This window comes from Sphaeramia orbicularis, chromosome 24, assembly GCF_902148855.1.
Source record: "Sphaeramia orbicularis chromosome 24, fSphaOr1.1, whole genome shotgun sequence".
In the NCBI taxonomy this organism is placed as follows: domain Eukaryota; kingdom Metazoa; phylum Chordata; class Actinopteri; order Kurtiformes; family Apogonidae; genus Sphaeramia; species Sphaeramia orbicularis.
In genome coordinates, this window is record NC_043979.1 from 26,358,353 (window position 1) to 26,384,430 (window position 26,078).

Here is a 26,078-nt window from a genome sequence, read left to right on the forward strand (position 1 = left end):
AACAGGCCTGCGAATTGATTTTTGAGAGATTAGTGGCTCTCAAATTATAATGACACCTCTAATGATTTACTAAAATACGCTGCATTGGTTTCGATTAGTGTAAGTAATGAGCTCAAACCTTAAAAATCTACAGCCGTGAAATGTAACATACACATTAATGCAGCAGTGATATTACAATTTGCTCAATACTGTCGGGAAAATGAGACTTTTTTCATTTGGATGCATATTAAATGTGTCATATACCCTTCATTAAGCTAACATTAACATTTAACACTTGCAGCTATTTCACCAGAATGAAGTATTCTCATATGAAAATAGGTCACTAAATGTGAAACGCTCTGAGTAACTTAGTTTAGTCACACAGTGTAAATGTTTAAGATTTATACTGTGAAACTGAGTGGGTGGATTTGTAATGTTACTGACATCATCTGTTACTGTTACTGTTACTGAGTGAGAGATGAAATATAAAGAAGTGCAATTAATCCACAAAAATATCTCATAGTAAATTGCTAATAAAGACCATTTTACTGCACAATGACTACTGTGAATTCTTATATGCAAAGTACATGTTACTGAGGACGCACACTTTTACTTTTATTTTTGTTTTCAATGTGGTTTTCCACCAGAATTGGAAAATAAACACCTTTCTGCAGCTCTCTCCTCTCAGTCCAAAATGATGAAAAAGACTAAATACAGATAAAGCTGAAGCCATTTCACAAGTGAAGCCACATTTCTAAGCTTCAATTTGGAGCCATACAATAGAGAGGCAGTGACACATATTTACACATATTGAACCCAACACTTGTCTGAAAACATCTGTGATTAGACACAATATGGCTGGATTATTAACAGCCAGAAACAACAGTTGATAGAAATGGTTACAATTCTGGAATTCTGGAATTTTAGCTCAGTAACACCAAAAACTTTTAAACTGCTGTAACTTTAAGAAGCTGAAAACTCCTTTTAAGTGCTTTTGTCCAGTCTGTACATCATATTTTATTAAACTGGTTTCAGAATGTTTAATCTGCCAAACCACAATAAAACTGCTGTTTTTCTTTATCACATTGATAAAACTTGTCTGTTATTGCCACTGTGTTAGTTACTGAACTTCTTAAAGCAGTAGTCAAGCCTCTTTCTGCTTTTTTTTGGGTTTTGTTTTGTTTTAAGACTCGAGACAAGTAACAAACGAGATTTTGTGACAGCAAAGTTTAGTTTAGTGAAAAAAGTCATTAGTTTTGATTTTTATGTAGTTGTTTTGTCTGGTTTCTGGTTTAAGTTTAGTTTTATTTAGTTCTACGGTTGCATAGGTAATTTCAGCAATGACAAATTGACTTGTTTTACTTAGTTTTCAGTTATTTTGAGGAAAAAGTGATAACATCAGATAGGATTTACAAAACTACTGCTTATCAAACATTCCTTATTGCACAAAGCTATTATATTCATGCACACAATGGACCAATAACAATAGCAACAAAACCAAAACAAAGCTGGTTGTATCAATTCATTTTTGATTGGTAGTTTTAGTTTTAGTTTGCATTAAAGCTTCGTGGGTATCCAATGAAAGACAATGTAAATTGTTCGAAATCTTGGTTAAACAGAGGTTATAAAACCTGAGAGTCAACATTTCTATTGTTCATCTTCTTGGCCTACAGGTCACATTCCACAAACATCACCAACCAAACCTCTTCACATTGGCTCTACATGCTAACATTTTCCCTTGAATGCACTTGATACTATTTGCCATTTTGACACCAACCAAACTGATTCACAACCAACAAACATTCAAACACAAACCTCTTGGCCTACCTTCAGCTACCAGTGGACATCTTGAAGTCAAACATCCAACCTTATCCAGTTCAGAGGCATTTGGTTCTCCAAAAAATACAAGTACAGTATTAACCCTGCATTGCGGCTATAAAAACTACAGTCATTAGTGAGTTTAAATCCGATTTTGTGGAAGCGTTATTACGTTTTTAAGAAACCTCGTCATCTCCAGTGGCTTCAATGTAGAGATTCTTTCAAAAAGAGAAAAGCACTTGTTTTGTTTTGTCATTTTTTTGTGTCCGCAGCCTTTTCTGAAGCAGAGTTTTCAGTCGTTTTAAAGTACTTTTTCTCTCCCTTCTCCTCTGAGTTGAGCCAGAGCTCGTCCCCATCCACAACCACCAAGCCTGGACATTTCTTGATTTCCTCTGGCGCTGCAGCCCTGAGCCATCCAGACAAAGGAGGGGAAGCCTTGCCAAGTCTCTCCACTGCAGGCATGGCTTTTCCTTTCCTCTCCGCTTCCTCGCCCTTTCTTCATCTCTCTCGGTGTGGCAGCATTCCCGAGAAGCTTTGGCGATGCTCCAGCATGTCTGCCGCTCCGTCTGAACCCTTCCATCCATCCATCCATCCATCCATCCATCCATCCATGCATCCCGATCGTCCTTTCGTGGTGGACTCCCGCCCTCCTAACCCCTCCACTCCCACAAGCTCCTTCCCCTGTCCAACCCCCCTAACAGTGCACAAAATATCAAACACAATTTGGGCAAATCAGTTCTAAAATTAAAAACAAAACCTTCGATTTTACAGTCTCTCTGTCTCTTTAACAGTCACTGACTGAACCTAAATACCAAAGTGTCAATTTCCCACACTATCAGCGGACAACCTTTACACTTTCTACTAATTACAGTCATGTTCCTTGTTTTAATGTTAGAGGGCAGTGAGTGTGTGAGTCGACGTCTGTATGTGTGTGTCAGGTCTTTTGTTCTATGCCAGAGCAGATCTATTCATCATGTGCCAAGACTCAGCGCCCTCACTTGTAGTGAAGAGGGGGCAGGTTGGTGCCAAGTGCCCCAACTGCCAACTCAGTACTGCTGTCTATCTGTTTACACACTGAAAACTCATCTAGTTTTCACACTGATCCACTTTTATCTAATATGTTTCAGTGTCAGATATACAACTATTTTCACTACCGCTGTGGTGCAAGGTAATGCAAATGAGTGATTAGTCTCATTACTCTCAAAAACAATTTCACTGGTCTAAGGGGTTCTATGTAGTACTGATATTCCAAACTGTCAACAGCAGGGGGAAGACATGTGCCACGACACACTTAGTTCTACCAAACCCACCAACGAATCAACACTATACCACAGACTGTATCACGCACTGAATTAAGTATAAAGCTCATTGTTTACACTTGTGTGTATTATGGTATCATCAAATTTTCTTCTTCAAAATAAAAATTTGTATCCAGTTAGTTTGACAATCGATCAAAATCACACAGTGTCTTATAATCTTCATGTGCTGCATCAGCTGATAGTTTACATTATAGCTCTGTTAGCTTAGCTCTGCCACCAGCCACAGTAAAACCATATATCACCTCCGTTTTCTGTACAGTTTGTGCTGTCAATTGCTGCACTAAAGATCTGTTTGGAATTGTCCGAACAAGGTCAGAACTGTCACAGTTTACTCTGAGGCATAGATCAACAAACATCAGCAATATACAACATCATATAATAACTATACCCCCATAAGCCACACAAATCAATCGCACCCATGTAGAAAATGATAAGTACTGAGTAAACAAGACACTCAGTTCAATGTCATTCACAAACCTTAAGTCATCTGTTCATGCTGCTCTAAAATTACAAGTAACCGACAATCAGTGAAAAAATTTTTAGCAAAACTTTATAAGTAGCAACTTTAGAATCAAGCAGTTATTGTAATTCAAAACTTTTTCAACCTTCACCTTTAGCTACTAAAATTTCTCCAGTTCAATGACGAACCCATTGTTGTGTCAAAGTTGAAGAGATGGTGTTTGGCATCTTCACTCAAATTAAACTTATTTTCTTAATTTTGGTTTAATGTTGTGAATAGTCAACTAAATAATCACATCAGAGGCAATGCATATGTTTTTTGTCTTGTTAAATCCCTCACACCATTTTCATCTTTCTGCTATTATGAATGAATTAAAACCACAAATTCTGATTCTGTTTCATTAACAAGATGAAAAATCATCCATTAAACATAAAATAAATAATCGTTTGATATTTACAACAATATTGATCAAGGTCAACTTATATGAATAGTGTTTATTAATGTAACATTTATTGCCATATTGCTATTCTGTTTTTTCTTTTTTCTTTCTTTTTTCTGAGTTCTAAAAATCCACCTTTAGTCATTCTACACCTGTAACCTGGAATATCCTGGTTCCTGATGCCTTTTATGGTATTTCCTAGATCTTTGGTCTGTGCCTAACTACACTGTAAAGGAAGTCAAGTCAGTGTTAAATGAAGGCGGAATGAAATGAATAAGAATAATATAATTAAATGAACACAACATATACGTTAATCCACGTAGTGTTCGTGACAGAAAATTCGCAATCATTTGTTTTGTTTCAGTTACACAATTTTGGCAATGATAGTTCTGTAATATGCCGTACAGTTGTAATGCGCATGCGCACATACTCTTCCTAGGGTACCGATAACTGTTACTGTAGTGACAATACTAAGTTAAAACGTACCTAATTCGTGTATTATGTAGACAGTTACAGTACTGTAACCACACCAGGATTAGTCTGATATTCAAACCACAACACAGGGACCGCCAGAGGCCTTGGTGCGCGTGTGTTATAAAGTTATATCACTGCTCTACAGAAGCTAACATGCTAATGCTAACAGTCTTACCGGAGACTTTCATGCTCTCATTCCGTCCTTTCAGTGCTGTCTCCGGTGTCGGCATCTGGGATTTAAAGGCCATGTCTCCCATTCTACTGTTGATGAAATGTCGCCAAACCAGACGGAGCCTGGAAGAGGAGGAAACCATCAAACCACCTGCTCCTGTTACTCTGAGGGTTAGGTCGGTTAGCTTAGCTATATAACAGGGAGCTTACCAAACAGAGGGGTTGTGTAATGACAACTTACCCACGTGTTACCCAACACAGACTGTAAACAAAACTACGTGGACATAAATATGCACACTTGAAACTATATCTAACACATCGTTCTGCACATTAACGAATACCTGTTTATGCAAAGAAGAAGACTTTAATCTGTGAAATATCAGCAGATTCTAAATTTAATCGGATGTAACTCTTTTCTTTGTTTGCGTCAGTACTTTGTTTACGTATTATACACGCCGAATTTATCAGCCACCCGAATTTTCTCCAGTAACTGAATTTGTGCATTTTTAATGTGTCTACTGTCCAGTGGACAAACATTAAAATACTCATATTTTTAAATGATGTCCAGTCTTACTTACTTAATACATGTCACTACATCTATTTTTTTTTTTTTTTTTTTTTTTTTTGTCATTTTATGAAATCACCTGTTTTTTCTTATCTTCAAAATACTTGGTGTTGCTATTAATCAATCTTGAAATATGGAAAGTAAATTACTTTTAATATTCAGGTGCATGTTAACTACAAGTTTATGCAAAATACGGAATAGAACATCCTAAGAGATTCTAAATTTTAACAAAGTTTGAAGTCTTTAGCTTGTTTTTCACATGATTTAATTGCCTAAATATCTATACTGACCTTATGAGCTGTCCTCATTATTTCTTTATTAAGTGGATTTGTGGAAGACGTCTATCACCAGTGAGCAAAGACATTAAATTAGTAATTCCTTAGTTACTCATAACGTTTGATCTTTAGTGTTACTTTAACGTCTACTTTTTATTTCAAACAATCTGATTTTCCATCTAATTGTTTTATATATGGAAAGACGGAGTAATGTATCTGTGCATTGTGCAGTTCTGTATAGATATGTGTTATATTCACACAATGTATTTTGGCATTTGAGGGGAACCAGTGGGTGTGACAGATGTCTTTATCTATGGCTAATATGTGTAAGTGTTGATTTTTTTTTCTGCATCTCTCTATGAAGGATCTTATAATAATGAGTTGGGTCAACTCAAGGTATCTCATCTAATAAAAATGTTAAAACAAAATGTTTTCCTGCAGTATGATTGCATACATTTTTCAGCTATAAACAAAATCACATGGGTTGGAAGTTTCTTATTATTTCGGACAACGTTGTCCTGACAAGGACTTTGAGCATCTTTTGACTGTTGTGTTCAGATGATTCAGTTTATTTCAGCTCCACTTTCTGTATGATATCTTTTAACAGGGATTGATTAGACACCTGATCTTCACAAGTTGGATTCGGGACACAAACTATGACAAAACTACACCAGTGTTAGTAGTGACAGAATGCAGATGGTATTAAAACAACAATATCACGCTTACTCTGTTATGATTAAAAGTCCTGCATGAAATCCTACGAAACTTAAATTATTGTTAAATGCAAAACCTCATTATTGTCTCAGTGGTAGAGCTTGCTTGAACTACTTTATATTTAGTTTTATAAGCAGTGTTACATGATACATTTGAAGACTCGTCACATGATTAATGAGAAAGGAAAGAGGAAAAAAAGGAAAATTTTAGCTTTTGGTACTTTTAATATTACATGATTTGAACATTTATTGTGAGTAAACATGACTGCTTTTTGTAAGACAGAAAACAGACTGAAAAACACTGGTTTAATCCTTCATAATGTGTTGTATTACAACTGATTACTGCACAGTACATTCTACTTTGTTAATTCTTCCAGTAGTTTCATGCATTTTTAATAGATTAAGACAATGGAAAGTTGCCACATGTATTCCTGGCTAAACTCACAGAGCGAGGATGGTGTCTTTTTCCTGTCTTGTCAAACCGGTGAATTTGTCAGTACGATTACAAAACCCTGTACCTCTGGTTTCTTCTTTTAGTAGTGATGTTTGCAACCACACATTAGCTAATAATAGCCATGATTATGTAACGCAAAATATTGGCAAATATATCTGTTAAAGTAACTTTACCTTTTTGTTTTTACAGTTTCAGTAGGTGTTGCACCAAGTGTCTTGTGCAGATCAGGAGATTTGTATGTAAAAATATAAAACAGCAGGATAAAAAAGTGCCGAAAAGAACATAATCTAAGGAAAACCAAACTTGTTTACCTGTATATGTGATGCTACACTTCAGTTATGACAGTAAATAAAAGAACAGGTAAGAAAGTAGATACACTGAAATTAGATTATTTCTGTTTTTCCAGAGCATGGAAGGGTTTAAGGTTATGCAAAAACCTACATACACACATCATGTGAAAATGTAAGAAGATAAACTGCACAATCGTGAAACAGCAAATAATTCAGAAAATTGTCAAAATACAACTGAATCAACTACACAGAAGATTCTATCATCCAGTGAGGCCTCTTACATCCCAGATCATATCAACACTTTTTATCCCAGTTCAATACAACAACTAAATACTTTTTTGACAAATGTACTTTTAAAGATACAGTATGATTGAAGTGGACATAAGATAGACTTAAAAATAATGAGAAGCTAATGTTTTATTCTGTAGAGGAACAAGGCAGACAACCCAATACCGACACACAGCAAGAAATGATGAGCGAGGGCTTTAAAATTTGTGATAAACCTCAATGCATTGTGGGAAACAACATCCAACGCATGTAAGCAATGAGAAAGTGCATGCATATATATCACATCGCCATAGTCCTGCATGGACATAAACACAGCAGCGAGAAGGCAGGGGATTTGGTGTTTGCAGATTAAGCACTCAAAATGGAAGCTTTAGAGCAGGGGTGTCAAGTATATGGCTCGTGGGCCAAACCCAGCTCACCAAAGGGCCCATGGGAGGCAAATATTACAGAGGAGAATATATATTAACCCATAAGGACCCAGTGTGACATTTGTGGCAGTTCCCAAAATAATTTTCCTCTATATTTAACCATCCTTAAGTGATTTATCACCATTTATTGTAATATTATTTTCTGTATTTTGTGTTGTTTTTTTTTTAGTGAAAATCAGGTATTTTCCTGCATTTAATTTGCTGATTATGTAGATGTTCATAAAAGGTCAGATTAAAGTTGAGGATTATTATTTCAAAAAATAGAAAAAACTGAAGAAAATATGACTTTTTCAGCAAAATCTATCATTAACTGAACATAAACCCAGTGTCTCCACCCACTGTCATTAATCCAGCTCCATGGGTTTTACTGGTGAATCAATGTTGTAGAAGATGACGGTATTTCCACGTTCATTACGGAGCCTCTGAACGTCCAAATGGGTCATATCTGATGACCATGAAAAGATGACAAACTGTATTTTACACCAACTATTTACATGGATTAGTGGATCAACAGGGATTAAACAGTTTATATCAGTAGATAATTTTGGTAGAAGGTGGATGTTTGGGTCTTTCTGGGTTAAATAATATATTTTTCAATTACAAAATGCTTGTGCTTTTGTAGATCCACTGTGATCTATAAGTTGTAATGGATCTGTAAATGATGAACTAAGCCATAATATTGTTGATTCACTTGAAAGGATAGTTTGTAAATCTAAACCTTTTCATAATGTAATTGTTCTTTTTTTTTTTGCACAAAATGCAAAAAGAAAATTTTTAGAGTTGTCAGTATTTATAGGTTTTTATGTCATTTTTTACTGGTTTGGCCTGCTTCAGCTGTATGTGGCCCCTCAATGAAAATGAATTTGACACCCATTCTCTGGAATATTTATGTGGTTTGTGGTTGTAATGGTTCTACTGGTTCTACTGGTTCTACTGGTTTCTGGTACAATGGATGGAGGAGGCAGATGAGGAAGTTGTACTCATATCAGAAAAACATCATTGTACATTCCAACTGTGTTTGCATGAAGGAGAAAGGAAAAGGAAGGTTTGAGATATAGTACCATATAAGTAGGTGCTAATCAGTACAACGCCTAACTACAAAAATAAAACAATTCAATTGATATTTATGATTGTTTGTTGAGAACTAGATAGACGGAATAATTCTCCCTATAAAGAATCTGGTCTCACATGCATATTGGTGACAAACGAAAAGAAAAAACTGATGGAGGGGTGATGATGGGATGATAATACATTCATCTCCCACAGGTCAATAAAATAATCTGACTCATATCATCTTTGGTTAGAATGGTGTCCATCCCTTCAGCAGAGTTAAATGATAACCTAACACCTGACTGAGATGCTATGTTATTTTTTCCTTTAATTTGTCACCTGTTAGTCATTTTCCAGCTGGCATCTCTGAGCACCAGGTGAAATGAAGTAGTTTTCAGTGTTTTTAGTCGTTGATGCAGCTTTTATTCCATCCATCAGCAACAAAATAAAGTGAACTGAATATACAGTACAGCTGAATGTTCATTTCATCTTTCATTACACCAGTAATGAAAAGGAAAAGCCTAGTTAATGTTATAATCTGTTTTAAGGTAATGGATCCATAATGGGCTGACCCTGTAACTATACCTACAAAGCAAAGGCCTAACAACTCATTCTACTACATTTCAAAGCCATTTGTTTCATTTTCTACTCCATTACAGCTTTTTCTGATTTCAGATGTAATATTTTTCATCCTGTTTCGGTCCAATGAAAACTACACCCTCTGTCTGTCATAAACTGAAGGATGAAATGTTTCCTTTATGTGTTGCGTTAAAGAAAAAAATCTCCTTCCTCTCAAGATAAAAATTCCCTTGGATTAGCTGGAACATGCATCGTCACAAAACAGGCATGAAAGGAAATATCAGAAGAAATATTGAATATTTATGCATATGGAAACCTTAAGCACACAGTAAAATGCCATATATGTGTTAACACAGCAGTAAAACGAAAAACAAAAAAAGAAAAAAAAACATCTTGTGTAATTCTAAATCACTGACAAAGACCATTTACAGTGCAATGACCACTGTTACACATATAATCTTATAATAAAGCTTTCAATATTTAATTTTTAGTGCAATGTTACTGTAGTTAAAGGGTTTGACTACTGCTTCTATCACTGATGTTCTGGTATAAATGCTTATTAAATAATCTGAAAATATTGCTGACTGTGAATGTTTTAATAAAATAAACTGCTCATTTTTTCTTCCATCATGCACCTCCTCACCTTTCATCACTGTTACTGTATTGCACGACTGGCGTTATTGTAAATAGGTTTGATTTATATATTTTATATATATAAATCAATATTTTATATATATGCCTTTTTTTTTTAATTGCCTGGCATTTGATCCATAAAGGCCCAGTGCTACTTTTGTGGCAGTTCCAAAAATATTTTTTCCTCTATATTTAAATTTTTTTAAGGGATTTATCACCATTCATTATAATATTATCTTCTGTATTTTTTGTTTTTTCAACATAAATCATGTATTTTCCTATATTTAATTAACTGATCATGTAGATGTTCATAAAAGCTCAGATGAAAGTTGAGGGTTATAGTATTAGAAACTGAGAAAACTGAAGAAAAAGTTACTTTTTTGGCAAAGATAAAATTAACTGAACATGAAACAAGTGTCTCCATTCACTGTCATTGATCCAATTCCACTGGTTTTACTGGTGAATCAACGTTGTAGAAGATGACGGTGTTTCCACATTAACTGCGGAGCCTCTGAACGTCTAAGTGGGTCATATCTGATGACCATAAAAAGATGACAAACTGCATTTTACACCAATTCTTTACATGTATGAATGGGTTTAGTCTTTCAGAAGTTCTTAACATTTTAGATCAGTAGATGGTTTTGGTCAGTGGCTGTTTGGGTCTTTATGGGTTAATAACAAGATGAGAGAGAAACAGGATTCTCACTTCTCCGTATGTCCTGTGCATCTAGTGAATTGACTATAAAAAAAATCTTTGACTCTTTAAATATGGAACATCCAAACACTGTATTCCAGTTTTGAGGCAGAAGGTGTCAAACCCCCACCCCCACCCCCACCCCTTCCTGAGCAGGACACAGGGATGAAAACCAGACCTGGAAGCTGAAGCTGAGGATGTAAAAACCAGCCTCATCCGACTCCCTCTCTTTCAGAGGACCACCCCCCCCCCCCCACCTCCCCTCCCCCTCCCCCTCTCCTCTCTCTCTCCATCTGACTGCGCCCAGCTCCTGCTCCACAGCTCCTGTATCCACCTCCTCCTGACTGACTGCACCCACTGCACTCTCCAGTCTCAGGCTTCTTTAGGATATCTCTTGGCTCCGCTGCTCCTCTGGGTTTGGACTATTGTACCTTAAGAAAAAAAAAATGTCAAAAAAGAAAGAAAGGGGGGTCGGTTTGTTTCCAGATTAGCCGCAGTAGGAAAAAGAGGATGAAGACGATGAAGAGGAAGAAGGACGGTGCGACCTCCGCATTCCACGCATCATCCATCTATCCATCCCTCGCGCTTCCTCCGCATCCTCAGCATCCCTGCCTGCGTGGACCACCAGAGGATGGAGAGGAGCAGCGGCGCTCGCGTGTCAACAAGGGCGCATAAAAGCATCCTGACACCGGACACGCACATCCACACGCATCGGTGTATTTTAAGGACATCCGAGCAGCATTTTGAGGGGAAATAAAACCTCACTGACGGTGTAAAAAATCGAAATCTGCGCCATTTATCCTCCATGCTGCCACTGTAAGGTATTGTCTCTCACATCCGCATCATGTTTTAACCATTACTTTTATTCATCCAAGGAATTTTGTGCAGGCCTTGTGTATGTGAGTATGTTTTTTTTTTTTTTTTTTTTTTTTTTTTTTTTTTGCTTTTTTATGACTTTTTTTTTTCTGCCCTTTTATGTGCGCTAAACCAGGTCCTGCAAAAGCCGCAGTGTGCTGTCGTGCTCTGCGGAACTTCTTTTTTTCTGTCTCTTTATGAAATAAGGCTGTACACACACGCAGAATACACACCCAAAGCCTGTTAGAAATCCATGCATTAGGCTGCTTATATGCAGTATTATGACGGATGGGTTAAAGCCTATTTTCAATAACGCTGCAGAATCCTGGTATATACGAGCTTTTATCACCTATAATGCACTGTTTTGGGCCTAAACGGATCTATTTATTACATTTGAGTCATTTCTGTGTTCGAGTATTGTGTAGATTTTAATATAGGCTCTAACACAAAGACAGGCACCCCCCCACCACCACCACCACCACCACACACACACACAAACCATCACCACCCCCACCCCCTCCCCTCTCTACATTTCAGGCTATATGAGCTATCTGGGTCATTTGCATTTCAGCGGTTAATGAGGCTGCAGATGGGTCCATGTCCTCTCCTCTCCTCTCCACTGCCGGAGAACCGTTGAGCATCACAGCTGCTGCTCCATTTGCAGCAAAATAAAACATATGCATGTCACTTTTTTTTTTTTTTTTTTTTGGAGCTGACAGGGTTGTGGAGATTGATGTGGGGTAACACCGCAGCTCCCTGCAGCTGTGTCATTAATGCAGTGGTGTATAAGAACGTGCATTATGGCTGCTCCTGATAATGGAGGATAACGCTTTAATGGTCTGCAGTCTTGCTTAAATCATCATATACCAGTGTGGAAATCTGCATATCCATACACTACAGTACATTACATTACTATATACATGACCATTTCTCTGTGCACGCTGCTGTGTTTTCCTCTTTTTGTGTGTTTTACAGGAAGCTGATACTGATTGCATTCATTTCAAAGTGTAGAGACCTGAAAATTCATCACTGCAGGGCTGCAACTCACCATTATTTTAATTAGAAAATGATCTGACTGTTCTGTTTTCACTCTTAATTAAGTCACCAGTTAAATCTACCAGCAGCTCTACACAGTAGAGAGCGTTATTTGTGATGTTTTTGCTTAATCTGTGTAAGTGACTAGAAAGGATGGGGAACAATAACACATTTAAGGTATGTTTTATGTTTTAATATGCAGGATATTGGTATTGAGCTTTAAAGCAGCCAAAAGATGCACTGATTGCCATTGTTCCTACATGTAAAAAAAAAAAGAAGAAAAAAAAAAAAGGTCATCCCCACTGGACATGCTGGACATGGAGTAGCTGGTGCATTACAAACACATAAGTATAAATTCACACTTCCACACTCAGACTAAATCCTGCCGAGCTGTTCAGATATGTGTGGACTGCAGAAGGAGGCAAAGCACTGCAGGAAACAATGTAAAGACAGGCCAGATGCTGAGAATCAGACCTGGGTGTTGTGAGTGACACCTAAAAAACTGCATAATAATTGCAGCCCTGTTAAATAAATCCTTATAAGCATCCGGGATGTGATGCTGATATGACACATGCACACAAGAACAAAATCATAGGTGTGAATCAGATGATAGAGTCTGTGTGCAAGTACAAGGTGTAACAGCAAATGGTACATAGTATAAGCAGTCTGTGTGCATTTTTGTCACTAGAGTTAAATTTATTCAAACAGCAGAATCTGTATTTTCAGTGCAAACACTGACAATTCAATGTACATGAATGACACACATTTAAAACATCAGTATATGTGTTATATTTTTGATGTGTTTATTGTGTTCTGTATTGTTATAAAATGTACATAAACTGCACCTTTTCTGGGAATCCATGACTCTGTGGAAATGTCACACAGAAAAAATAACAGAAATCAGATGTATTGTGAGGGATTCGGTGAGCGGTCAAGTGAAACTGACTCGGATGAAGGCCAGTGAAGCGCAGCATAGAAGTGGGATAAAGTGGGATAGAGTAAGGTTGGAAGAATCAGCACAAACTGTGACTGGGTGAGAGGGGACAAACGACTGAGTGAAATGGTGAGAAAGGAGGAACAAACTGATAAAAAAAAATGGGAGGTGAAGGTGAAAGGAGGCGGGCCGAGGAATTTGGGTTGTCTCTCTTCGTGTTCACAGCGGACCTTGATTTAAATGTCCATACAATTAAGGCACGCGGTGAATGCCAAGAGGGAGACCGAATGTCAACTTTATCACATGAGCATCTGATATCTGACTTATTTATTCACAAACAGACAACGCTCAGGCAACAACTCTCACCTAAAAATAATAATGAAACAGTGCATTTATTAAACTGACATGGAAGATTTCTGTATCAGTGAACCATCATGGATAAAAACCTGGATTTTATATTGAATATGTAAAGCAGTACCACTAATGGCCACTAGATGCTGCTCCATTTTATGACTTCACTGATTTCTCCTTTAATCTCCCTATGAGGGTTAATTTAATTTGGTGGTGATACTGAGGATTAAGTGCTAAACTTTAAGAAAGTAATTGTCTGCTTTGGTAATTTTGATCAAATATACTCAAAGACAACATCCACGCTCCTTGTAATACAGTAACTATTAAGTCTACACACACTACTGGTTCCACTGTCAGACATTTCACATTACCAAGTGTGTTTTATACCACATTTGTGCATACGTTTTATGTTTTTTTTGGCTTCTACTGGGGTGCAAAAAGTCCCAACGTCAGTGTTTGCCTCTGAAAAGCTCCAAAATTCTGCAAATTAGTATGGTGGATGCACATTTATGCGTAAAACCTAAATCTTGACAGAATATATGCTCAACTAGAAGTAATAGACAACTGCAAACACTAATAATAGGTGTCAAGTTGGGAATAGGTCACATTTTTATCCTCATGGTTTTTCATTTTAACACATTCTGCCCATTTTTTTTTTACTGTATTCTTTGCTATTATATGTATTTTATATGATATTCTATTGCTATATTTCTGCAATAAGACGATAAATACAGCCTCAAAATGTTGCTTCATTGCTGCTGCCTCCACTACCATTAGTGTGTGTGCTCTGTTGCGTTTCATTACATCACCCTGACTGAGCATCGTCTCAGCTGGTAGTCTAGGTTATGTCCTGATGCATAAATCTGATAAATGTTGAATAAATTAAACCAGTCTGTCAGGTAAAAATCGATTCAAAATGACATTAGATTCAGTTTGTAAAAATGAGACAAGTAAAATACAGGAAAAAATACTGACTGAAAACAGTGAAATAAGTGAAAGACTGATTCTGTAGTGAGAAAAACACAGATGATACAGTATTTTGCTGAATCAAAGTGAAGATTTGTATAAAATAATGTAAGAGTTAAGTCTCCTGATGTGGAAGAAACAGCATTTTAACCTAAAATTGCAAACATGGCCTCCTACATGTCTATTTATTTTGACCTTTCTTGATAAAATAAACCTCTTTTGTGAATAAATACAATGTGAGGGTTATTATATGTGTCTGAACGCTGTAGGTGAGTGTTCCACAGCAGAGATTCAGCCTCTCTCCCAACAGGAAATTGTCTGAGTTCTCACTTACTAATGCATTTTTCCCAAATGTGCAGCCTTTTTTCTATCGATTGCGGATGCACCTCTGCTGGGAAAGGAGGAGGTGTGCTCTCTAGAAACAGTAGACGCTCATGTACAGTAAATTCAGGCGGCTGAGATTAAAAACCTGCTTTTTAAAACCTGATATGATGTGTTTATTTGCTGTACATGATCCAAATGGAGACATCATGGCTAAAGATTTATTTCAGTTTATTTTTAACACTTAACCCGAACCCACATTTTCTGAATATCCAATTTTCTCTATTACAAGAAAACCTCTGTACCAGACTGATTAAAAATGAGTTAAAATCACGCATATATAATCTATTTTGCTGAATCTGGCAAATTACACACACAACAATGGATCATTTTATAATAAATGCAGCAAATGATCATTAAATTCTATTTTAAATTTTCTAATTTTAAACTAATTTAAAATTAGTTTAAACCAAGTTACTTTAGCAAGATGCTATTTTCACATTTTATTTAATGTAATGCAAATAATTATATATATTCAGTTTACAAACCTGTGCATTTATTACAAAACATGTGAGCACTAATGTCTAATATATTTAGTTTTTGTTATGAATTTGCTGTATATGTTTACGGGTATTTAATAGGTTATTCACAATTGTATTTCCTGTGCATTATTTGTCACATTTTAAATAAAGCTTATTTAATCTATTTCAGTCTAATCCACCATTTTTTTAAGGAATTTATTACATATCCTGGTTTTATTGCAAATGGCTTCATGTGAATCAGTGTTTCCTATTGTGCAAAAACAATAAAAAATAAAAAAAAATAAAAGTGTATTGCGTGTTTTTTTTTTTTTTTTTTAATCTCTTGAATTTTAATTCTTAGATTGTGACAATGAGATAAATATCAAGCAGGTTTCCTACATTTCTCCCTTTGGGTGTTTTCTGGTTTTGTTTTGTCTCTTGTTGCAGGAATTAACACATTCTTAAATGTTTTTTTCTACCACCTGCCCCTGATCAATATGTACTTGGTGAACTCAAGCATTTTGATTGAAAAAAAAAAAAAAAAAGAAAAAGATCAGTCATTCAGTCAGTTCAGTCAGCAATAAATCATGTGAAAATCAAATGATTCATTTTACAGTTCTTTTCCTATATTTATTCTCTTTACTGGTCTCCATATCCTAGTTAATATCAGGTTAACTACCCTTTAGTTGTTAAATTTAATGAGTAAAAAGTGGTTTCCATGCTCTGCTATTAAATAAAACACACCCTCTAAATGGTTGAAAACTAGCTTTATTAAACAAAATACATTTCATATTATTAAAGACACAAAGGCATTGCCAGAGACACTGGCTTGGAAATGGAAACGAAGAGCACACGTCAGACTGTGCACAATAAATTAAATAGTCCTTCTATTTTGGGGTAAAACCAGCTCTGTGTCATAACGTCCTCTGGAGTAGAAACCTTTGGCTTTAAGTCAGTGTTGCCATCCTGAGAGAAAGTCCTTCTGAAGATGACAGGAATATGGACAAAACAGAGAGACATGGACGAGGCAGCCGAGGAATGTACGTTTCCACGGTGACAGACCAGTCAGTCAGACATAAGACTAAAATAGAGTGGAAGAAAATCTGTCCCATCATCCAAAGTATCTGATGTTAACATCTCGTTGATGACAGAAGTATTGTCAGAAAATATGTTAGATGTGAATGTACATTTTTATGTACTTATAGGGGGTTATTTAAGGTGAGGTTTACTGTGTGAGTGTGTGTCAGTGGAAGGAGAACCCAGTGGCCGGCAGACTTCCACACCACTGGCTGATGAACTTGAGGACGTCCTGACACTCGGGACTGTGGGATGTCTGCACGGGAAAAACAACAACCAATCAGAGAAAAGACTAGACATGTAATGACAACACAAAGGAGCTGCAAATTTATGAGTAATTATAAGAACTATTTGTAATGTAGGGGAAACTTCATAGAGTATTAAAAATTATAAAAATCAAAAAGCCTGGGACAGATTCATTCCTATATAAATAATTTGCTTACAGTAGTATGAGTGTAGTGGTGATTTTGGGTCGTTTCATACCTCAAGTTGGTGTTTTTTAAATCATTTTGTCTTCACGAAAAACAACAGAAAACGAAAGTACACGTGTTTGAAGCTATGTTAGATGGATAATGCATGTCCTGCAGAAAAAAGGCAAAATCTGCAAATCTGACAGGGCAATTTTAGAGTTTCCATAGGCCAGATGTCAGGGGTCAGGGTTAACCTTTGAACTCTAAAGAGATATTATTGATCCGAAAAGAGAAAAGGGGGAAAAAAAAGCTGTCTGGAGCCACAAAAATGAAATAAAATGAAATAAAATAAAATAAAATAATGAAATTTAAATAAAGACTGAATTAACAATTTAAATTTTATGCTTTCATTCACAAACTTTAAAACCAGATACTTTAGATTCCTGGGATTGCCATCTCCCTTTTATATCTATGCTTATAATAATAGGTCTATGTTTGAATCTGATTGGATCAGCGGGAGTGACAGCTGTGATCAGACGTTTCACTACATGGCTGTTACCAGCTCTTTAGCTGCTGCTACACTGAAATGTGTGCAATGAGGTGTGTCCTTCAGGGGGCTTTGGAGGGTTTTTAATCAGTTCTTCTCACCTGTTTCCAATGGGAGCTGTAAATTTGATAGTTTAACACAACCCAACAAAGCCACATGCTAAAGGACAAGTTGGAATTTCTGGTCAGAAGGTGATTCTTAAACGCTGTGATAAATTTTTCCAAGTAACAGATTTAAAGAATGACAAAGGGACACTGTGAATAGAAGTATGCATGCCAGGAGGCGATTTGAGATTCCACATCTAAACATGAATACATGTATAAGGAATATTGATTTTTTTTCAGAATAACAGCAAAAAAGGTATATTTCATTCATGTAAACAAAGTAGTTGAAATGAATTTGGCTTGTTTATAAAATATCATTAAACGTCTGAATCTGGCTCTAACTTTAATCATGTGGGAAGTGAACAGGTGAGAATTTATAAGTCTGTGTCGTCTCACCTTTGTGGCCATGAGGAATTTGTTCCAGTCGTCCTTGTTTGACGCTTTCCCCGCAGCCGAGAACTCGACCTTATTCCTCAGCACAGGGTATCCTGGAGGCCAGAGTGTCAGAGTCAGGAAATAAACACAGTGAATGTGACAGAACACGTAGGATGGTTGAGTGATGCATGGTGGGTACTTTGGTGTGAATTACCAGTGAGGATGCAGGGCAGCGAGCGAAGGCCAGTGCTGGCGGCCACCAGCGAGGCTTCATATGTGTTCCTCTCATCTCGAGGCAGGACCTGCTCCAGGCGATGATCCATGGACACCATCAGCACCCAGTCACGGATCTGTTCACGCTGGGCATCCTGGAACACACAACAGACAGAGGCTCTGACCTTAAAACAGGCCTTAACCTGAAAATCGAATGATTGATGCTCTGGGGAACTTATCCATTAAAGCAGTGGGTCCTAAAGTTCTTCAGCTCAAGACCCAAAAGAGAAACCAACCAGGACCAAAATGTACAAAAATACATCGAAACCCTGTCTCTAGAAGTCTCTCTCTCTCTTTTTTTTATTCATTTATTTTTAACATTTTTTAACATAATTTTCATATTAAATCAATTTTGTCTTGTTGCATTTCTTCTATCATTTAATCTTTACATTTTTATATTGTTTTGTCATTTTTCAATGTCTAGCAGTGACAAAAATTAATGGAAATGTATTGAATAAAAAAAAAAAAAACACAAACTCAGTAGTAAATTGAAATTGGAAGTAAATGCAGGCTCTTATCAATCCAAACCTTCTTCATCATACAACTATAAATAACTCAGTTAAAAGAATTCAACATAAAACTACTCACAATAAGAAACCAAATAGAAACACTAAATTAAAATGAAAACTAATGAACATTTCAAAATATTGTAACATCCTTGCAGTGAAAATCAGTCTGTTCAGGGTAAACTGAAGGAGTTGGCGTCCTTACCGTGACACAGAGTTTGGTGGGAACTGGAACCTCAAAGGGAATGTCAGTATCCAGGAAGTCAGAGTGGTCCAGAGTGTCCAGGTTTCCCTCATCGATGGCCTGAACGCAGCCATACACCAAGAAATGAACAAAAATTAAGTTAAAGGAAATGAAATAAACTGAAATCTTTTTGTAAAAGTGTCATTTTGATTAGGAGGACAATGGATACCAGGACTCTAAGCATAAAAGACTGATTTATTTTTTCATAAAGATTTATTTCATTATTTGATTTACTCACATCACACAGATCCAGGAAATGGTTAAGGAAAATGAAGGCCATGTTTGCCCAGCCAACGGCCTGCGGTGACAGGAAACGGCCACATGCAGCCAAACAGGTGTTGAATTTAGTTTAATGTGAATTTATTATGACTGATAGCTCAACTGCAGTAAACACATCCAAATCAAAGGCCACAGAAACAAAATACAACTAATATAACTGATCATTTTCACTGAAAACCATGAGAACGTATCTGTAAAATGTAAAAACATGTTGGAATTTATACAAAAATATTTCAGACAGAACAAGCCAGGGAACTGTTCAGATAATTCTCTGAAATATAGAATATAAAATGTACCATGTTGTCACATTAATACTCCTTGTGTGTCCAGTTTTCTCACTGTAATCAAATGGTGTTTTTCTATTTCTATAGCATAAAGAAATCAAGAGTGTGAAAAACATTCAGTAGTTTGTGTCTCTAAATGTTAAATTTAACAAGAAAGTAAAATGATGAATGAATGTTCAAGGTGCAGTGAAAAGTAGAATAAATACTGAGGGAATAAATATTTGTGAATAAATATTGAAAACTAAAAGAATATGTACAAAAACAGAGAAAGCAGTAGTAGGTAGTAAAGTACATAAAAACTCTAAGTTTAAGTGGAGTGACCAGGTTGGTGTTTTTTGCTGTGGAGGCTGATGTAAACTGGAGAAACTACTGCAGTTATTATTTGAGCGGTAAACTCACCCTGCAGGCCAGGCCCGCCTCGTAGAAAGCTTTGTCAGCCGGAACGATCTCAGTGTGACGCAGTAGAGACACCGACAGCTTGGCAGCCAAACCGATCTGGAAATACATAACAGAGACGAAAAGAGTTTAACACAGGAAGTCAAACATGAAATGAAATGAAAAGACACAAATTACAGAGTTAATCAAAATTACTCCTTTAATCAAAGTGATGAAATGATTGATGTGTAGTTTTTACATATATATTTTCTAGGCATTTTGCTAAAACAGAAAAGGAACTAATCAGAGACTGTATGAAAAAAATATAGTTTGAAGCCTCACAATTTGCATAAAGGTTTAACCATTATGGATTTTTAGAGCAAAAAGTGATCATATTTCAAGATAATGAGGAACCAAGGGTAATTTCATCTGTTTGGTTTATGTTCACACAAGTTCGATAGCACTAATACCAATTTTGTGTGATGGTGTTATTCTGAGGCAAAATGATGGAGCATATGTTGCAAGAACTAACTGATGCTAACCTTTAGTGAATGTGGAATTATGGTAACATGTTGGATTTCAATCAAGTAACACTAAATTTTTTGAAACTTTTGCCTGATCACAACAAAAGCAGCATAGTCTGTTATAAAAAAAAAACAAAACATGTTTTATTCAACAAACAGAAGCTCTGAGAGTCCAAAACTTCAATTAGTGCTAAACCCTTACAGATGGAAAACTGGAATCAAATAGCAATTATTAGAATAAATGACACCAAAATGGCCCCTGAAAAATAATCTGAGCAACTTTTTGCGATATAAATATTTTCATAAAAACACCATTGTGCCACATCTGACCTCAGAGCCTCCTGGAAATAAGACAGAATGTGAATCAGGTCAGTGATTCTTCTTAAATTCGATTGATTCTGACATTAAAGCGATCTCATCCAAATTGGGATCTTTCTTGGTCATTGGGAAAACAAAATACAAACTGTTATGAAAAAAGGGAATAGGAAGCCAAGCTGAACTCAAATATTGTCATTTGAGTTTTTGCTTTTTAAAAGTTGTGGAAAAAAAACAAAAATTGAGATTAGTTCTTCCTCTGGAGAATTATCTTTCACAACAAAAATTTCCCAACTCAAATGTTTGTTATAATATATTCATTGGGAATATGTTTATCCAGCTATTGGCTCAAAATTAAGAATCCATTGGTTCAGTGAACATTACTAACGTCCATTCATTGTCATTGCAAAAACAGAATTAAAAATGAATTCTTATTATTACATTTTGTGAAATCCAACAGGAACTTACTGTGGATCTCAATAGTTTAACTATTGGATTTTTATTTCTAGTAAAATCTGCCGTGTTTCTACAGTGACTCGAAATGAACTTCTTTTATTGTGTAGCATCCAGCATTAAGGTGAGTTACTGTCACTGCTACAGTATTTATGGACCAGAATGGAAAAAATAATGAGGGTCTTTGAATTTTTTGTAGCCACCACATGGGGGAATTCAATTGGTTGGAATGTGTGACTTTGTCACTGATAAATATTACATACTGAACCTTTAAATTACTAGCATAACAGTTTACTAATAATTATATTTGTGGTGGCTTTGAAAATGAATTTTCCACTATATTTAAGTGATTTATGGCCATTTATTATATTATTTTTTGCATTTTGCATTCAGAGTGTCTCCAACCACTGTCATTTGTCGGAGTGGGTCATATTATATTTGATGACCATGAAAAGGTGCTAAAACTCCATTTTACCTCAGTTATTTACATGTTTCAACTGGATAAGTGGATTGACAGTTATCAAATATTTTAGATCTGTAGGTGATTTGGTCAGTGGTAGATGTTTAGGTCTATGAGGATTAATTCAAACCTGTGGCTATGGCTCCATGATAATAACACCATAACTTCTACAGGGACTCAGCTCAGTTAGCATCAGGTTCAAGGTTCTCTGACATGCTTTTGTTAAACTGAAATATTCTGCATGATGGGAGGTGAAAAGTGAACTGTGTGCGGCTCAGCGTACCAGCTGCTCCACTCCTTTAGCGGCAGATCGAGTGGCGTAGTAGTGGGCGATCAGCAGCATCTGTTCGAAGTCTTCATGAGCCGGAGAGTTGGCTTCAGCTGATTTGGAGATGTTCTCACACTGAAATCACACAAGGACACACAACATCAGCAAAGACAAGAGAAGAGAAGAACTACTCGTCTGATGACATATGTGTACAATATGAAAGGGCTATAAAAATGGTGATTTCTCAAAATGGATGTTTATTTTACACTGTATATTATGTTATATTTCTTACAGTAAAAGTGGACACTAAGAACATTTTCTTTGTGTTTATTTTTTTTACCAGTTGCAGCAGAAAGTTGCGTAGGTCCGCCCACATTCGGTAACACTCTGGTGTATCAGTGTCAGGAAGGTTTATCAGGTCCAGAAACAGGCGCTTGTAGATGTTAAAGTTCTGGAACAAATGCAATTATGATGACTGTTCATGCTCGCATTATGAAACAGTAGAAATAGTAAATGATTATGTGTGTTTATAGCTGTAATAAACAAAAGTCTAAGAAGAAAAAACATATTCTTATGTTTGTGTTTAATGCATCAGATTGTGTAGTTTTACTGTTTTGCCACATTTGTGTCATAGACATGTGAGAAGAAACCTCACTGATTCATTCTTGAAACAATTTAGTGGAGTTAAGAATAAAGTACCTCACAATAACTGTCTGCCAGCTATCACGCGTTCTTGAATAACAAACACAGGCGTCAACTGGAGGTTTATTTCCAGTGCACTTTGTACAGAAAATAAAATAATCACAGACATATTTATCAGACACAAATTCCGGTTATTTCTTTCAGTTAAACCATTAAGAAAAAAGCAAGGCATGTAAAAGCAACCTGGCAGGAGAAAACCAGGGCGAAACTTTTAAACTCATTATAGTGATTATAGAATGTTATGAGTTTTTTCGGATCACAGCGTCTCCCATCTGGGTCGACAGAGGACGACATCCCCAAAGGCTTCAAAGCAACCTGTAGAGGTGAGTTAGACGTTCATGGTTCTGATGGTACCTGTGTGTTGGGTGGAGCTCCATGCTGAACGTAGAGCTGCAGGGCCTTCTGTGCATCGTCCTCCTTGATGAGGTGTGTAGCGTACAGAGCTACGTATTTATGCAGAATCTTAAAGTTCTGACAAAACAGAAAAGCACACAAGTGAAGACGATGAAAAGCACTGACAGACCAACAACTACTGGCATGGTTTTATGACTTTATGGTAGTTAGTCTTACACAGAGGTGTCAAACATACGGCCCGTGGGCCAAAACTAGTGCGCCAAAGGGTCCAATCCAGCCCATGGGATGAATTTGTGAAATGCAAAAATTACACTGAAGATATTAACAATCAAGGAGGTCGAACTCATTTTAAATTGCACTTATTTTTTTTTAAGAAATTTCAGGTTGTTCAAGGTTGTTCACATTATTCACATTTTAAAGGATACTTTGTTGATGTAAACATTTCCATTAAGTAATTTTTTTCCCACTGCTATTATTTTACTGGTCCAACCTACGTGAGATGATGTTGGGCTGTATGTGGACCCTGAGCTAAAATGAGTCTGACATCCCTGGTCTAACATTAACAGTTTCATCCAACATCATCTGTGTTGTTTTTTTCTCCATGAAAACAAATGATCACCTTAACGTACTCATAACCTAACATTTTAAACCTGTGCATTAAGTACCTGTTTGGACGCTGTCTCCAGACATTTCTCCCACTGTCCTCTCTCTGCGTACATATCCAGAGCAGCCATGACGTCCACGCCCACCAGCTGAAAACACACATTCATGAAAAAACGGTAAAAATGATCCACTCACCTTTCTAATCTCACTTTGTTCATTTGAGAAAGTGACATCTAAACTACTCTTACACACTGGCAGCCTTCAGTGTTGTTGTTAGGAATGATATTAAGGAAATCTTACTAAACTGTAGAGCAGATGTTTATTTTGATACCACATGAACAAAAAAAAAGTAAAGTAAGATGTAAGTAAGACTGGCATGTTTTTTTTGTGCACTGACAACACAGGCTTTTAAGAAGTAATTTAAACATAGCAAATAGTCGATTTTATTCAGATAATTAAATGTCCATGTTTTGTCATGAAAACATCTCTTCCCCCTTAACACTAAAGCACGTGTTGATACTCACAGACTCCACTCGGCCCTGGTTCTTAAGGTGCTCTTTGTACTTCTGGTCAACATACTCCTCATATCTGAAATACAAGAAAAAAAACATTAACTCCAGTTACTCTGAACTACAGACCTCATCTGTGATCAAACAGACTTATTGAAAGTTGTTCGTTGGTGCAATGTACGAACTGAAAAACCTCAATTTTTGTGTTTCTTTTAGCTAATGACTGTACCAAAACCACTTAGAGGCACAAGAATCAAGTTTATACTGTTGAACTGCTGCAAACTTTGGTTCATACACCTGTGATTATGAGCTGAAGGTGAAGGTGGAGGTTATGAATAAAAGCAGCTCAGAGCATTTTTTTTCTCATATTCTTGATGTTATGAAAAATGTACACAATATTTTAAAGGGACTTGTGTGTTTTTCAACCTTGGCTCCAGCTCCTTGGCAACTCTCTTGGCTTTGTTCCACTCCTCACCCTCGATGAAAACATCTATGGCCTCTTTGATGAGATCGAGGTTCAGGTACAGCTCAGCAGCCTTAACAGCACAGAAGGCGATAATATCAAAACTCTTACAAAAAGCGTTTTAGAGAAATGCATTAAACTTTTGTGTGTGTTAAGTGTGTGTCCACCCACAGCTTTGTACTTCCTCAGCTGTGTGAGACGTGGTCCGACCACCTGAACCACCTCAACCGCTCGGTCTGCATTGAGGAACTTGATGGACAATTCTGCTGCCTGACAAAAACAAACACAAAAACAAAATCTATTATACTGTAATAACCCAAACTAAATTATCATCACATTTAAAGCAGTGGAATGTCACTGTTGGAATCAATACACCAATAAAAAAGACATGTTGTGATGATGAAATTTCAGGTGTCAAATAACTGCTGCACAAACAAATGTGATTAAAGACTGTTGTTTTTGTTCATTTTAAATCACTGTATTATACGTCCAGATGTGATGAAATGGATGGAGTAGTAGCTCTGAGATTACATTTTTTATTATATTAGATTCATAGCGTAAACACCTCAAAGTTTCTGTCCTTTTTGATTTGGCTTAAAACCAAAGTGTGTCTCAGTGCAGCTGTGGTCTTTGGCTTTGCATCTAAATCTATGATGTTAATGTCAATAGACGCTCATCAAAATAGTCAAATATTAGAATTTAGGCACCATGAAATAAACATTCAGTGGTCAGGTGCCATTAAAACCAAAGCAATAGAAAGAGGTCACATGATGAACCCTAGAAGACCTAAACAGTTGACAATGACCAAAAGCATCTATTGAGCTAAAATATTTAATAACTCTGAACCATTAATACTATTAATACATTCAAATAATTCAAGTAAAATGCGGTTTCTCATCTTTTCAGGTGCATCAGATATGAGCCATTTGAATGTTTAGAGGCTCCATAGTGAACATGGAAACAGCTCCTTCAGCATTGATTCACTAATAAAAAACACATTTAGTTAATGATACATTTAGTAGAAAAAGTCACTTTAACCTCAGTATTGATATAATAAGTTTAACTCAGAATTCAGTCTGAGTTTTTATGGACAGCTACATGATCAGTAAATTAAATACCTGATTTTCACTGATAAATGCAAAATGCATTGTTTTGGATGTGTGTGTGCTTTGCATTTTCTCTACTGAGTATGCATTTCCTTTCACCATAATTATGTTTATTTATTTATTTTCCATTCTTCTTATTGATATCATTTTATTTTACTCTCCTTTCTCTGTACCTATAAGTAAAAGTCCTCTTTTTCTTTTCTGCAATCAGGTATTTTAAAAAGAAAGTGTCAGC

At 36.3% G+C, this 26,078-nt stretch overlaps 2 protein-coding genes across 4 annotated transcripts in view; both read right to left on the bottom strand.

Annotated features, from left to right (window-relative positions):
• The window catches only part of LOC115414734 (mitochondrial peptide methionine sulfoxide reductase-like), a 70,889-nt gene that overhangs the window by 44,137 nt on the left and 674 nt on the right, over positions 1 to 26,078 (bottom strand). Inside the window, exons 2-3 of one of the 3 annotated variants that reach the window (XM_030128013.1) lie at positions 16,456 to 16,472; positions 4,665 to 4,814 (exon numbers count right to left, since the gene is read on the bottom strand). In XM_030128013.1, the coding sequence (XP_029983873.1) occupies positions 4,665 to 4,803 (139 nt within the window). In that variant the 5' untranslated portion in view covers positions 4,804 to 4,814; positions 16,456 to 16,472. Of the gene's footprint in view, positions 1 to 1,806; positions 2,254 to 4,664; positions 4,877 to 16,455; positions 16,473 to 26,078 lie in introns of those variants that run through there. The other 2 variants (XM_030128012.1, XM_030128014.1) reach the window with 2 other exon arrangements.
• ift172 (intraflagellar transport 172) overlaps positions 16,809 to 26,078 on the bottom strand; it is a 57,476-nt gene continuing 48,206 nt past the window's right edge. Inside the window, exons 36-48 of the mRNA XM_030128011.1 lie at positions 24,909 to 25,007; positions 24,701 to 24,810; positions 24,290 to 24,353; positions 23,828 to 23,914; positions 23,163 to 23,279; positions 22,447 to 22,557; positions 22,122 to 22,241; positions 20,111 to 20,206; positions 19,387 to 19,446; positions 19,110 to 19,208; positions 18,340 to 18,493; positions 18,147 to 18,238; positions 16,809 to 16,945 (exon numbers count right to left, since the gene is read on the bottom strand). Of these exons, the coding sequence (XP_029983871.1) occupies positions 16,856 to 16,945; positions 18,147 to 18,238; positions 18,340 to 18,493; positions 19,110 to 19,208; positions 19,387 to 19,446; positions 20,111 to 20,206; positions 22,122 to 22,241; positions 22,447 to 22,557; positions 23,163 to 23,279; positions 23,828 to 23,914; positions 24,290 to 24,353; positions 24,701 to 24,810; positions 24,909 to 25,007 (1,299 nt within the window). The 3' untranslated portion in view covers positions 16,809 to 16,855. The remainder of the gene's footprint in view (positions 16,946 to 18,146; positions 18,239 to 18,339; positions 18,494 to 19,109; positions 19,209 to 19,386; positions 19,447 to 20,110; positions 20,207 to 22,121; positions 22,242 to 22,446; positions 22,558 to 23,162; positions 23,280 to 23,827; positions 23,915 to 24,289; positions 24,354 to 24,700; positions 24,811 to 24,908; positions 25,008 to 26,078) is intronic.